Source organism: Penicillium nucicola (genome assembly GCF_028828085.1).
Source record: "Penicillium nucicola strain IBT 29836 chromosome Unknown utg000006l, whole genome shotgun sequence".
NCBI classification, from domain to species: Eukaryota; Fungi; Ascomycota; class Eurotiomycetes; order Eurotiales; family Aspergillaceae; genus Penicillium; species Penicillium nucicola.
The window spans coordinates 780,316-793,905 of NW_026643130.1; the positions used below are offsets into that span (position 1 = coordinate 780,316).

Genomic DNA, 13,590 nt, shown 5'->3' on the forward strand with positions numbered 1-13,590 from the left:
ATCAAGGAAGTGATCGGTGACATCGTTGAGTTGTGGACCGTGTTAGGTATCCACTTCCTAGTCTTCTGAGGCTTCTTCTGACGTTGATGTACATGTACCTGGCAATCTGGTGTGTTGTTGAATTATTGCTTGCACTGTAGTATACTGTAAAGTTGATCTAATTCAATGAGCTAATTGGTACTCAATGCCACTGTGGTTTCTTACTTGCACTTTCGACCGGGAGTTCAGTCACGATGGTCCTGCATACTGTACTATTCTGCTTGCAGGCACTGTAATGAGCCTTGGTGCATGTCTACATTGTATAATTATATCCTTTCTGTCTTATCAGGGACCAGACTCTACGTCAAATTTTAGGCCCCACGGTAGGTAACATGTCCGTTCGCATTCAAAGGCGCGAAGATTCGTTCATACCTCGGATAATTGTTTGGCCGGTCCCAGTTCGTCCAAGGCTACGATATGGCATGGACACCATCTCTAAACCGCTGGCGTAAATGTATGAAAAGACATTTTACACATTTCAGATAGTATAATTTCATCTAACTGGTGGACTTTGACGTCTTTGGATGCTGATCGTGTGCATCAGCCAAAAAATTTAGTTGAGATATATAAATCAACGTGGCAATGATACATGAAGACAATTCGGTCTCCTTGAACGAAGAACGTTTTTAGCATTCAATCAAAAAGCAACACTGCTTAAGGCGTCAGGCTCACATCTTATTAGGCCTCGCAGGTTATTGAATTCGAGCACATTGGAAGTTAAGATTGACCTCTTCAATAGACTTCAAAGAACCGCTGACCCATCCTTCAACCCTCAGTCTTTGTTCCTTTCAATAAGACCACAAAGATTGTCTTGAGCTATCACAGAAATGCTATCAGTGTTTATAGAAACTGGATGCTTCAATTGGATTACTACTATCCCTTTGATACTTTCTATCAGACCTGGCCCGCCTGCATCACTGAGACTATAATGAGGGGCCAGTAATGATCGTGCATGCTATTTAGAATATTGCTCATGCTGCGGCTTGTGTACATATCCCCAAAGGCTCTATAAACAGGTCCTTGGACTGAAGGACAAAGGACTTATACATTGGAACAGGTATCAGCCAGTTGATTGATATTGAAGGGATTGAAACCTGGGTATTTGAGTCCACTGTGTCATCTCAGTGTGTCAAAGCATGATTTGGAAGATAAATGAGGAGATTAGCTCGTACCTCACGGATGCTGGTCGGTCTAGCTATGTCAATTAGGGACAAGCTCCGTGTTGACTAGAATGCTAACGTTCACAGTATGAAACTAGCCGCATTGGAATCTTAGAAAGTGATTTTCGGTAAAACTATGTGCAACTGTCCTCTAGATGTGCCCGTTAATACCAATTATAAATTATCTACTTGATACTGAAAGTGGAAACCGCATCTTATTTACATGATTTCAGAGCGGTGAACCGGAGATGCCTGACGTAGCCGCAATTTGAAAACCCTTGAATGCTTCATTTTGTAGAGTACTGTAGCCATATCGCTCAGTGCCTGAAAAGCAGAAACCCCAAGCACTATAAACGGCTGCGTCATCAAACATGCGCTGAGAACGTATGTGTAACGACCCACTCCGTGATCGGAGAGAAATGCGATTGAGTGAATATCAACCCCCCAAACAATGTTCACGCGTATTCCACTCCGAGCGAGTCGAACGCTAAGACATTCGATATACACAATCCCACAAAACTACCAGCCACCCAAAATAGCCACCATGAGCACCTCAACTACCCCAGCAGCACCAACAAGCCCAACAGAAGTGCAACCCCGCTTCTCCGCGCTCTTCACCGAGCTCGAGAACCGCTTCAAAACGACCAAGCTTGGCAGCGACAAGTGGTACATCCTAGCCATTTCTACCCTGGCCGCAAGCCCTGATCCAGAGCGCGCAGACCAGCTGTACCTCCATCTCACCCAGCAAGAGCAATACACCACCTCTGCAGCCCGACAAGCCTTGATCCGGCGACTGCGCGAGGCTCTCGTCAAATGCGTACCAATCGTTGGAGTATGTAAGCCCATCGAGGCAATTCTTTCCATTGCCGAGATCGAGCGTGACGAAGATAAGGATTATACCTTCACGCGTGAAGGCTGGCAATGCGACCAGGCAAACCACGAGCGTGGCACAGGCTGGATGCAGAAGCTGTATGCGCGGAATACGACCGGCACACTAGATCTGTTCAGTGCTCATCGGGACTTCTCTTGGCTGTCGAAAGAGATTACGTACGGGCTGTTTTTGTCGGATCGGATAATTCTTGACGATATGGATACGCAGCTGGTTGTTCTTCCGGGTATCATGAGTCAGAATCTGCCCAAGGAGACGCATTGGCATATTCGTGGGACTCGACGGATTGGTGTGCCAAAGGAGGAGGTTGAGGTTATTTGGGATTGTGTGCAGCTTGTTGCACAGTTCTTTGATGTCAAGCTTCATAAGGTGCCCACTGTTGATGCTGTTGAATATGATGTTTAGGTTGCCTTTAATTAGATCTAGATTTTCTCGGATGTGGCCGTGCGGTCAAAGGGGACTTCATTCTTTATAGATTTGATGTATCTCAAGAGATGAGCTGTGTAAAGCTTCAACAACCCCGGTACTTGGAATTCTTGAACTACCCCCACACTGTGTTTACCTGGAAACTGAATGAGCTACAAGGGTAAAATATGAAATGGGAGCATTGCGATGGCAGCATGATGTAACAGACAGGTCGATACCGCATGAAGAGAGCATGAAAACAATCCATCAATAGGTCAGGCAATAGACATGGGTGGAAATTATGGGAGCTGCCTCAGTCGCGGTTTGATCATCAGCCAGACCGTCCAAGTGCTGGTCAATAATGGCATGAGTAAGCGGCATATTAGTACGCTGGGAGGGGTGGATGGCTCAAGATCCTCGACAGGGTTTGTCGGGCGATGCCCCTCACCACGTCAGTGAACAGCCTTTGACATGGACTGCGCACTGCTGATGTTAGTTACACCCCTAGACAGGGCCTGCTGGTTACTAACTGACAGGTGAACGGGCTGTCAAATCGGGGAGCAGCCTGCGAGGGGACTTAGTGTGAGAGACTTCAACTTATACTAAAAGCTCATGTTCATTTTGTCAAAACGAGATAAGTGCAATATATCTGATAGCATATTTGACCTAGACCTAGACATCGGTTATCTAAAGTGATTATAAGGCTAACTAAGTAATGTAATTCGCTCACATCCATCTTAGATGACGTACAGTGTACAACAGGCAGGGTGGTTGCGTGAAGAAAGATTTGTTGGATTAAACTAGACTGAGCTAAACCAATGATATCAAGAGCATAAGCCTTCTTTGAAGCCATTTCCGAACGTCTTTGAACAGAAAGCTTCACAGCCAAGCTCTGATATACAAGCAATTAGGGTTGTGGCTGATAAGAGCCGATAAGGAAAAAAGTTCGCAAGCGGCCGAGCGCGGGGCGACTTCGAACCTCACCTTTACTCAACTACTCAACAATATTCAATATGGTCAAACGGAAGGATCTCGGCGATGTCCCTATGGGAGGTACTGAGCCAGAGGATGACGGTTCGGACGAGGTCAGCCAGTCTAGATCCCACTAGACTTCGAGCATTGCTAACAAGAATGACGACAACAGGACATTGACATGGTCAATGTTGACTTCGAATGGTTCGACCCGCAGCCAGCTGTCGATTTCCACGGCCTGAAGAACCTCTTGCGCCAGTTGTTTGACAATGACGCCCAGATTTTCAATATGTCTGAGCTAGCGGATTTGATCCTCTCGCAGCCTACACTCGGATCGACGGTCAAGGTCGATGGAAACGAGTCCGATCCCTATGCCTTCCTGTCAATTCTTAATCTCCAGGAACACAAGGTATGTGAATTGTCTTTCTCCCGCAACCTTATGCCTACTTACAATTACAGGATAAACCCGTCATCCAAGACATCATCAAGTACCTTAAGACCAAGACTGCTGCCAATCCCTCTCTGTCAGCAGCCAATGAGCTCCTCTCCCAGAACCCAATCCCTCCTATCGGCCTCATTCTCACCGAGCGCCTGATCAACATGCCTTCCGAGACCGTCCCGCCCATGTACAACATGCTCCAGGAAGAGATCGCCTGGGCGATTGAGGACAAGGAGCCTTACTCGTTCTCACACTACCTGATTCTCTCCAAGAACTACCAGGAGATTGAGTCTAAGCTTGACCAAGAGGAGTCCCGGCCGCAAAAGAAGAAGAAGAAGGATGGCGAGAAGTCCGAGCGCTTCTTCTTCCACCCCGAGGACGAGATCCTGGAGCGTCATGCTCTCTGCTCCGGCTCCGTGGAGTACACCCACAAGTCTGACGATGGACATGCCGACTCCAAGCGTGCATTCCAGGAGCTTGGTATCCGCACCAATGGTAGCTTGATGCTCATTGAGGCGGCCAAGTTCGAGCCTATGGTCAAGGCTGTTACTGAGTACCTGTCTTAGACTACCTTATACCATGACCGTTAGTGTCATAAAATTTTATGTCCAGCTTATGAAAACATATTTGGTGCTAGATTTATCTTGCGCTTTTACGTTGTCTATATTGGCTCTGGCTGGCGTTTTACCCGCCACATAATCTTCGTAACTATGGAAAATCTAAGGCAAATATTGGCATCGTAACTTCATGACCAGTTCCTCGTTAAGTTACTCCCATTGTGTTCCCTTGAGACGCTGCATGAGGTACTCGACCTCCACAACCTTGGTCAAGGGGATGACACATTCCTGTAGAAGCATAAGTCAGCAATTCATCCATGCAAAGGGGACTAGAGAAATCTCTCACCTTGTACATAGCAACTACAGCGTCACTGTTGATCTTCTGATCCTTCTCATCGGGGAAAGCGGGATCAGTGCCGTAAGTCTTAGCTTTAAGCGCAAGACGCTCAAGAACCTTCAACTCAACAGCAGCATTGGTAATAGCAGCATCAATACCAGCGCGATCCTCTGCCTTAATCAGACGCACAAAAGTCTCGGGATCCTTCTGGAACTTGGACTCAGCAACGAACTTTCCAAAATGAATCCGACGCGACAACGCCTGCAAACAGGAAACATCACAGGTAGCAGCCGAGCCGTAGTTCTCCTGCGTCTCACCGCGGTCCTCACGGCAGTATTTGGGGCAGACAGCTGGTAGGATCTCGTCGATGTAGCGCTTCTTAATGATGTCGTTGACGCAAACGTCGTTCTCGTGCAGGATGTGGGGGTACTTCAGGGGCTGCAAGATGGGTTCTTCCAGCACGTCGGGGAAGAAGGCATATTCGTCTGGGGATTGGAAGCGGCGGACGCGGGATTGTATCCGTTCCTGTTCGCGGAGCAGGTAGTCCAGCAGACTGAACTCGCTGTTGGGGATCTTCACGCCGCCGGAGACGTAGACGGTCTTGTTGACGGGGAATTGAACTCGCTCGATCAGATGGAAAGTGATTGTGTCCTCCAGGCGGCTAGAAACCGGTGTATTAGCAGACTGCTCCGTGGTAACTCATATATATTGCAGGGATCGGTTTCTGCAGGGTGGGGCGCGGGGAAGATCTGAGGAGGCTTGAATTCCGATGAAGCGATGGAAGGGGGAGCTCACATCAGCTGGAAGCGAATGTTGGCAAGGTCCAATGCCTTGGAGGCATCGGAGAGATCAATGGCGGTATCCATGGCTGGGTTTTGCGGCGTTGTAAAAGGAGAGAGTCGATCTGCGGGACTGCGAAGTTTAGTACGGAGTCCACTCGTTCAGCCCCCTTAGATAATTCGCCTTGTAACCCAGATCGAGCTGAAGCCTGATTGTGCAACCTGCTTAGTTTGCATCCTGTAGGGTTTTAGAGAACAGGTGACCAAAGAAAACCATGTAACTTAAAGAAAAACGTTATAGTTCCGAGTTCGATGTATCTGGTAGATCTATTCCATCTGGTTACTAGTATGAGGGGCATATCGCCATAAGTACACAAAGGGCGAGCCAAGGCCGAATAGACTTGAGCTAAAGATCCTTGCAGAGATTCTAATAGTGCCACTCATCCGTTGTGTTGGTGAAGTTGAAATCAAGGCTGGTTTCAGAGCGTAAAAGTACCATACGGCAATACCCGGCGAACGCGGTAACTCGAGCTTCCCAAGTCTCCTGCTCATCACCAACCCCCCCAAACTTCTCTCTGCCAAATCGCATGGGTCTTGGAGCCCACTCACTACATGGAAAACCAGCGCCGAGACGACTCCCCATCGGGCCTGTCAGACATTGTCGAGGGCGATGGCATTCTGGGCACCGGCGTGACGGTAGGCTTTTTCCCTGCGCTTCAATGACATCCCCCACACCAAGGCTGCCAGCTGACTGGTTTGGATCTGCCATTGCAGACTCGTCATCTTGAAGCATTCGGACGAAAGGTCACCACAACGGCAGGCCACTTGATGGGACCGGGTGAACAGAACAACACTCACTTTCACAATGCCATGACCGACATCCACCGCGAGCTGCAGCGACCGGCGGCGCAGCGCAAGGTGTTCTCGCTAACTCAAACAACCGCGACCGACCTTATGCGATCGAAGCTTTCGACTACTGAGATTCAGTCGCGTGCCCTCTCCTCCCTCCCAGACGATCTTCTCGCCAACATTCCAGAAGACAGCAGCTCCTATTCCCTTTTCCAAGGCTTTAAGGCCTCTGTCCCCGAAGATGAACCTGGGAAGAAACGACACCGGAGGCGGAGCTCCAAAATGCTCAAGGACAGCGAAAGAGGCGGGTCCTTGTCAGCTGGCCCGGCCGGGTTGAAGGACCAGCGGAAATCGCTGAGTCGCAAGTTGGACTTGATGGGTATTCGCAAGAACATGTGCAGCGCGGAGATTCATGAAATCGATAACAAGGTTGCCAATTTGCACAAGATGCGCAAAATTGTTTTGGATCGTTTGGCCGGCTTAGAAATGGACGAGGCCGCATTGGAGCATGAACGTGGGTCTCCTTCAGGATGTTTGTATGGGCGATGGAGCTGACTCGGAATAGTGACCGAAATCGATGTGAAGCTCGAGGATTTCCAAGACGAGGATTCCCAGGACACACCAGTTGCAGCGACACCGCAGTCTGAAGAGCAGGATGAATCGACCGGGTCATCAGGCGATCCAGCTATGGAGGCTTCGTTCATGTCAGAGTCGATATATGAAAAATTGCCCTCACCTTCACCAAAGAGCTTACGGCACCGTTCACAAAGTATGCAACTAATCTACGTTTTGGCGCGAACTGTAGCTGACAGATCCCAGGGAAACGGTCCATGCCCATTCTACACGAACACTTTGCTCCAGGGTCTTTAATCAAGGAGATAGAAGCGCATACAGATATGGTTACGGCCATCGACTTTGACTATCCTTTCGGCACAATGGTCAGCGCCGCACTAGATGACACGGTCCGAGTTTGGGATATGAACGTCGGTCGATGCTCTGGTTTCTTGGAAGGTCACCACGCCTCGGTTCGATGCTTACAGGTAGAGGACAACATCGTGGCAACGGGATCGATGGATGCGTCAGTCAAACTGTGGGATCTGAGCCGTGCTCGACCCGCGACACGGGACGGACGTCTCAACAAGCACGAGCGTGACCAAGAAGAAAACATGACGGCACCGCCATCCTCTAACCTCGAGGATTGCAACGTCTTCTCGTTAGAGGCACACGTGGACGAGGTGACTGCACTTCACTTCCGCGGTAATACCCTCATTTCGGGTTCCGCAGATAAAACCCTCCGACAATGGGACCTGGTCAAAGGACGTTGCGTGCAAACATTGGATGTTCTGTGGGCAGCGGCCCAGGCATCCTCGACGATATCGGGCGAGTCTGACTGGCGACCATCGGGCCGTATGCCCGATGCCTCTGCAGACTTTGTCGGTGCAGTACAGTGCTTTGACGCTGCGCTGGCATGCGGTACAGCCGATGGAATGGTTCGCCTTTGGGATTTGCGCAGTGGACACGTTCACCGCAGTCTTGTAGGCCATACCGGACCAGTGACTTGCCTGCAATTTGACGATATGCATCTGATCACGGGCAGTCTTGACCGCAGTATTCGGGTAAGTTTCCATAGTACCGAAGACTTTCTTATACATCTGTTCTAACTGGCTCATAGATTTGGGATCTGCGTATGGGATCCATCTACGATGCTTATGCCTACGACAAGCCTGTTACCAGCATGATGTTCGACTCAAAACGCATCGTGGCTGCCGCCGGAGAGAACGTGGTCAAGGTCTACGACAAGGCCGATGGCAACCACTGGGACTGCGGTCCAGGTGTTGGCATCGACGATGAAGGACCATTCCCCGCAACCGTCGAGCGGGTTCGCCTTAAGGACGGCTACCTCGTGGAGGGCCGCAAAGACGGCACCATGGCTGCCTGGACTTGCTAGATGCGATGTATGCCATATAGAGGCCGCATAAATGCCTGGGGCTTCCTCTTCCTTGCACTTGCTTTCGCCCCTTTCCCCTCGCACCCGTTGTATAGTATCCATCCCCTTGTGTCTTAGTAGCGATGGGGGCATATCTGGAGTGGCAGGACCATGACATTGGTTGTTCTGTATACAGCATGAAAATTTTCATGTACTTCTTTCATATCTGAACCCCCGATTTCAGTAATCAACGGCTTGTTCTAGACTGTAGGGTCATGATATAAGTCAGTACCAGACCCTTCAATGTAGTTCGAGGTGTCTCTCGAGTAACAAAGAGCTATATCACAAAGAGGAAACGAACCCCTGCCTGCCAGTATATCTAATTAAAGAACAGTTTTAGATACAAAGGGAGAACATGATCCATTCTGGCAGATGTGTTGCAATACATTACTTCCAGGTTGGTATTGAGTTGGGGATTCTTCATCGGCGATCTTTCACGCTCCACCCCTACTACCATTTTCTTCCACTCCTCGCTCCCTCCCCGGATTTCGATATCAACTCCTCCCTGCAGAACTTTGAGCTAGCTTGCGAAGCTGTCTGTTACATCGTAACAGCTGCCTGAGCTCGTAGGATCTGCTCGGTTGCGATTCACGTTCTGTCGCGTCTGCGCGTCTTGCGGACCCGCGATCTACAACCCTCCGACTTCTACACTGCGCGGACTTGAGATTCCACTGTCTATGCCTGGATTCCGGTAAGTGAGGACAATTGCCTGCTTTGTTACTCTGCTCTGCTTTGGTCCCCCTGCAACCATTGGCCCTGGTGCGATTACCTCTTCGTGTCGTATTTGTCGACAGGCATCGATGCGCTGATTTGAGTCTACCTTCTCTCTCCGAGATCAAACACTAGATGAGATACCCAATAGATGGAAACTCTTCTACCACATCCAATTGAACCAATACTCCAGCCTCCATTGCCCTGTTTTACTTGCCTCTTCCCCGCAGTCTGTCTACTCGACAGATTGGAACCTCTCGCTGATACTTCGTCCTTGCTTGCTCCTCGGCATGAGCTAACATACCTCGACAGATACTAGACGAGCGCGACCCAGGAACGAACCCCACCTTTCGAATCGGATTACAGTTACATGAGCAAATGACACCGAAACGCGCCACGCGCAAGGCTGATGGGGCCCCTCAGCGGCGCGTCCCCGAGTTTCCAGAGGCATACCTCGATACAGCACCTGAGCAATACCTACCTAGTATTCCAGTCGGACAATCATGGAATTATGGCGCTCCTACTACAACAAGCATGCCTCGGCATAACGTGGTGCAAGCCAATATAGGCATCAAGGATCTGGCCGCAGCAGTTGATGCCAATGTTGAGAAGGCCCAGGTGCGCGCCAAAAAGGCCGCTGCAAAGACCACAAAAGCTGCTCCGAAACCAAAGGAGACACCAAAACCGAAGGCGACTCCGCGCCCGAAGGCTGCCCCAAAGCGTGCGCCAACACCCGATCAAACACAGCTTCAGGACGCCCTCCAGCATGCCACAATGTCACCTACAGGCTCGGACAAGACCCCCACACCTCCAGTTAAACGTGCCGTCTCTTCAGAGCCCAGTCCCGATGTTGAACCTCCAACACAGCGCCGTCTATCTCAGCTATCAAACCCGAATTCTCCGCTCTATCCATCACCGATGCACCGGGCTGGGTCTCCTAATCGTGATAATGTGACGCGTAGCTCGCTTGACCGTCACAGCTCAGTTGACAATGCTTCTGAGCGGTCTTGGAATCTGGAACGTGATATCAATGAGGATGAACTTCAAAGGACGAGACCAGGACACCGTGGAAATAATATTACAGCTCCGCCTCGACGCCCCTCTGGTCTGTATATTGTTCCGGAGGAAGACGAGGATCCATCGGAGCGTGCGTCTGTGGCCGCGTCGTTTAATTCTGGCGCTGATGGCTTCACTGCTCCCGCGCGAACAGTAATTCCTGGATATATTCGCTCAGTGTCTGTTGCGAGTACTCAATCCTTTGTTGAACTTAGGGAAGGTTTGCTACGTCGATGGCGAAGTTACTTTGAGAGCCTTGCGGGATACCGAATCAATTGGAACCGAGCAATGTCTATTTTGCTTTTTGCCGTGGGCCTTGTGCTTGCTTTCTCCAGCGGTCTCCCAGGCAAGCTTCAATCACGCTTGTTTCCAGCGGACGACCTCCTGGACTACTCTGGCAATATGTCGGACCCTACACTCCTTAATGGCCTTCGCCACCAGATCTCCAGGATGAATTCTGATATGTCCTCGTTATCAAGTGAGATGAGCTCTGTCAAGTCAGAGAATTCTAAATATCGCAACGCCGCTCCTACATACATCACGGACTCTGGCCCGCATCGAAACCCCGTTCACCAAGTGAACTTTTTGGCACTATCAACTGGAACCCTCATCGACCCGTTCAATACTTCCCCAACCTTTGGTAATAGGGCGCACTGGGCTATGCGGTCATGGAACTGGGTCAAGTCATTCACTCCAGTCCATGCAGAACTCCGAACACCACAACCACCAAGAGCTGCCCTCTCAGCGTGGGAAGACGCGGGTGACTGCTGGTGCAGTCCCATTCAGAATGGAACCCAATTGTCTGTTTTACTTGGTCACAAAATCGTTCCAGAGTCACTTGTCGTTGAACACATACCCGCGGGCGCTTCTCTCGACATCAAGGCTGCACCCCGGGAGATAGAGGTATGGGCTCGATATGAAGTAAGCCCTGCCAGGCCTCCAATTATGGAACCAATGCCTCAAGCTACCGGGATGCTTCCTCGTTTTTGGGCTATGGCCCCTTCGAATGGACCATTGCCACCGATTCCGACCGAGCCTCCAAACTCCCGGGATCAAAGCGTAGGAAGCTTGGGTCTTTCAGGACTCGGCTCACTCCACGAATTGCTGATGGAATCTATTGGCCGGGGCGATCCCAAAGAACACCCCAGCGCTTACTCCGATGACTCTGTGCTTGGACCAAATTTCTATCGCATTGGCAAAATGAAATACGACATACACAATGACGCATATACCCAGGCATTCCCCATCCAGACAGTCATCGACATTCAAGGCATCCGCGTGGACAAGATTGTGTTTCGTATAGCTTCCAATTGGGGGGCAGACCATACCTGCCTCTACCGATTCAAGTTACACGGCCACCAATAAACCCAGCGCACAATTTGTTTCAATTGGGATTATCATCCTTACAACTCTTGCTCTTTTAGTCCCTCCAAAGCGACGACTGGCTCTTTCTACCCATCCGGAATTTGAAAAATGTGCTTTGCGATGATACCTTGCATGGCTGCGGTGGTGTTTTCGGTGTTTTCTTCTTCCTGGTTTAGTGCTTCTTTTATTTGTACTTCTTTATTTATCGCTTGGAGTCCATATCATATGATAGCCATGATTTTATGCAAGCCCAGCACGAGCGCAGCGCTCTTCCAACCAATATCTCCCTCCCTTCGTAGCCGCCTTGGACTTTGTGCCAGCACATACATGCAGGTTGGGGGCCAACCAGACCGAGGCTGTGTGACTGTCACCGCGGCAAGGTACCTTTGGATAGCTTAAGATTTAGTTCCAACATGGCTATAAGTTATCTTGCAACAGTAACAGTTTTGAGTTTGCTATAATCGCTTCTCCTCATACGCTGTTCACAATGCCCATTACGCAGAAAGGACCACATGTTCAAATGCTCCATGCTGAATGGGTCAAACCTCGCGAGAGACCAACACTCGAAGAAGCAGAAGCGCATATCCACAAACTCTATGATTCGGGAAAGCTTTTCTTCACGAAAAAGGCCATCCGTGACCTTTGGGCGCAGTGCCAACGAAACTCGGAATACGGCGATAAAATCACCACTATAGATCTCAACGGCGACGAAGTCGAGCTCGAGGCTTACACTGGACAAATCAAACACCATTTCGACAAGAACGATGAGAGATGTTTCTATGTATAGTAAGGCGATTCAATTCAATGCCATCCAGTATATCCTACCTGTCCCAACTAACTACGTATACGTACCTCCAGCAAAGAACTCGAAATCAGATACGAAACGCGCGCAGGAATGCTGAGCTGTCTCCGATGGAGCGAGCACACGAATTCCCAGATCTACTGTTCCCTCCAGGTCTGCCAGCGGACACACCTCATCCACCCAGAGACGAAGGAACTGCTCCCTCCATACCCGACCGTCGAGCCGGAGGTTTCAGCGCAGCATTTCGAGCAATGCATGCAAGAATGGAAAGATAGTCAGACGTGCTATGACTTTCGGAAGCTGCTGTCGACCTTCGCGAAAGACCATCAGATCGACAAGATTGTGGGCTTTGCGCTTGGCTCGATGTCCTACCTGGATAAAGGCCAGGGCGATGAGAAGACCTACCATTGCAGGCGGAGTGCGTCGCAGCATGCGCTCCAACTTACTATCAAGGATTGGTTGTTTGAACGAAACAGGGGGTCTGCTGGGAGTGGGAGTGGGAGTGGAGGCATTGCATCCTATGTGCAGGACCCGTGGTACACTGCCATTGACAAGGGGATATTAACGAAAGCTGGACTTGAAGTCATTGATGATCCGCGCGCATGGTTAGAAGTCGATGAGCAGTCTGTGGTGCTTTCTATTGCGCCGAATGTACCGGTCAAGGAGATCCTTGCGGACCTTGCTCGGCCAGCGATTTTTATTTGGTGTCGAGTTACCGAGAAGAATTATATCACCAAGGAGGAGGGGAGCTTGTGAGTATTGTCTGCTGTGCATGTTTTTTTTTTTTTTTCTTTTCTAACTTTTTTTTTCTTTGTGAATAGAACTGATCCTGACTCGCCTCGGGTGAGAAAGATGCTCGAGGAGTATGATATTCACGAGTTTGGGCCGGATACGACGCTGTTCTCGGATATTGCAGTTTATATTCGGAAGTCGGCGGCTTGCGACAGATTCAGTTGAGATGCAAAAGAAAGAATTCCATCGGGGTATGTCCGGCCATGAGTGCCTGTGTCTATAGGTGTCAACCCGTAGATCATGCACCATAGCATAGTCGACCTATGGCGGTGGGCAGCCATCGAGGTCAGCAGGGATGACGGTGAGTAGATGAGAAAACCAACTTCCTAGTTCGTATCCATGCAGCGCAGGGACCTGCAAAGAAGAGACAAATGAGACCGGTAGAAATGCAGGCAATGCAGGAAATATAGAAAGTGATATGGGGGGGAGTAGAGAGGAAGCTATAACTTGG

At 49.9% G+C, this 13,590-nt stretch overlaps 6 protein-coding genes across 6 annotated transcripts; 5 read left to right on the top strand and 1 right to left on the bottom strand.

The window, feature by feature from the left end:
• Positions 1-1,743: 1,743 nt before the first annotated feature.
• On the top strand, positions 1,744-2,493 carry N7511_006300 (uncharacterized protein; the record flags this gene model as incomplete). The annotated part of the gene is made up of 1 exon (XM_057128677.1): positions 1,744-2,493. One exon carries the CDS (start codon positions 1,744-1,746, stop codon positions 2,491-2,493), a length of 750 nt encoding a protein of 249 aa, XP_056983233.1.
• A 1,013-nt stretch (positions 2,494-3,506) lies between these two features.
• N7511_006301 (protein-transporting protein BCP1) lies at positions 3,507-4,470 on the top strand (the record flags this gene model as incomplete). Its single annotated transcript, XM_057128678.1, has 3 exons — positions 3,507-3,578; positions 3,638-3,874; positions 3,925-4,470. 3 exons carry the CDS (start codon positions 3,507-3,509, stop codon positions 4,468-4,470), a joined length of 855 nt encoding a protein of 284 aa, XP_056983234.1.
• A 201-nt stretch (positions 4,471-4,671) lies between these two features.
• Positions 4,672-5,664, bottom strand: N7511_006302 (chorismate mutase ARO7; the record flags this gene model as incomplete). The annotated part of the gene is made up of 3 exons (XM_057128679.1): positions 4,672-4,749; positions 4,808-5,459; positions 5,594-5,664. The coding sequence occupies 3 exons, from the start codon at positions 5,662-5,664 to the stop codon at positions 4,672-4,674; spliced, it is 801 nt and encodes a 266-aa protein (XP_056983235.1).
• Positions 5,665-6,189: 525 nt separating this feature from the next.
• Positions 6,190-8,374, top strand: mdv1 (uncharacterized protein; the record flags this gene model as incomplete). Its single annotated transcript, XM_057128680.1, has 5 exons — positions 6,190-6,273; positions 6,352-6,940; positions 6,992-7,195; positions 7,246-8,042; positions 8,099-8,374. 5 exons carry the CDS (start codon positions 6,190-6,192, stop codon positions 8,372-8,374), a joined length of 1,950 nt encoding a protein of 649 aa, XP_056983236.1.
• A 1,128-nt stretch (positions 8,375-9,502) lies between these two features.
• On the top strand, positions 9,503-11,545 carry N7511_006304 (uncharacterized protein; the record flags this gene model as incomplete). The annotated part of the gene is made up of 1 exon (XM_057128681.1): positions 9,503-11,545. One exon carries the CDS (start codon positions 9,503-9,505, stop codon positions 11,543-11,545), a length of 2,043 nt encoding a protein of 680 aa, XP_056983237.1.
• A 487-nt stretch (positions 11,546-12,032) lies between these two features.
• N7511_006305 (uncharacterized protein) lies at positions 12,033-13,304 on the top strand (the record flags this gene model as incomplete). Its single annotated transcript, XM_057128682.1, has 3 exons — positions 12,033-12,331; positions 12,404-13,099; positions 13,169-13,304. 3 exons carry the CDS (start codon positions 12,033-12,035, stop codon positions 13,302-13,304), a joined length of 1,131 nt encoding a protein of 376 aa, XP_056983238.1.
• Positions 13,305-13,590: the final 286 nt, after the last annotated feature.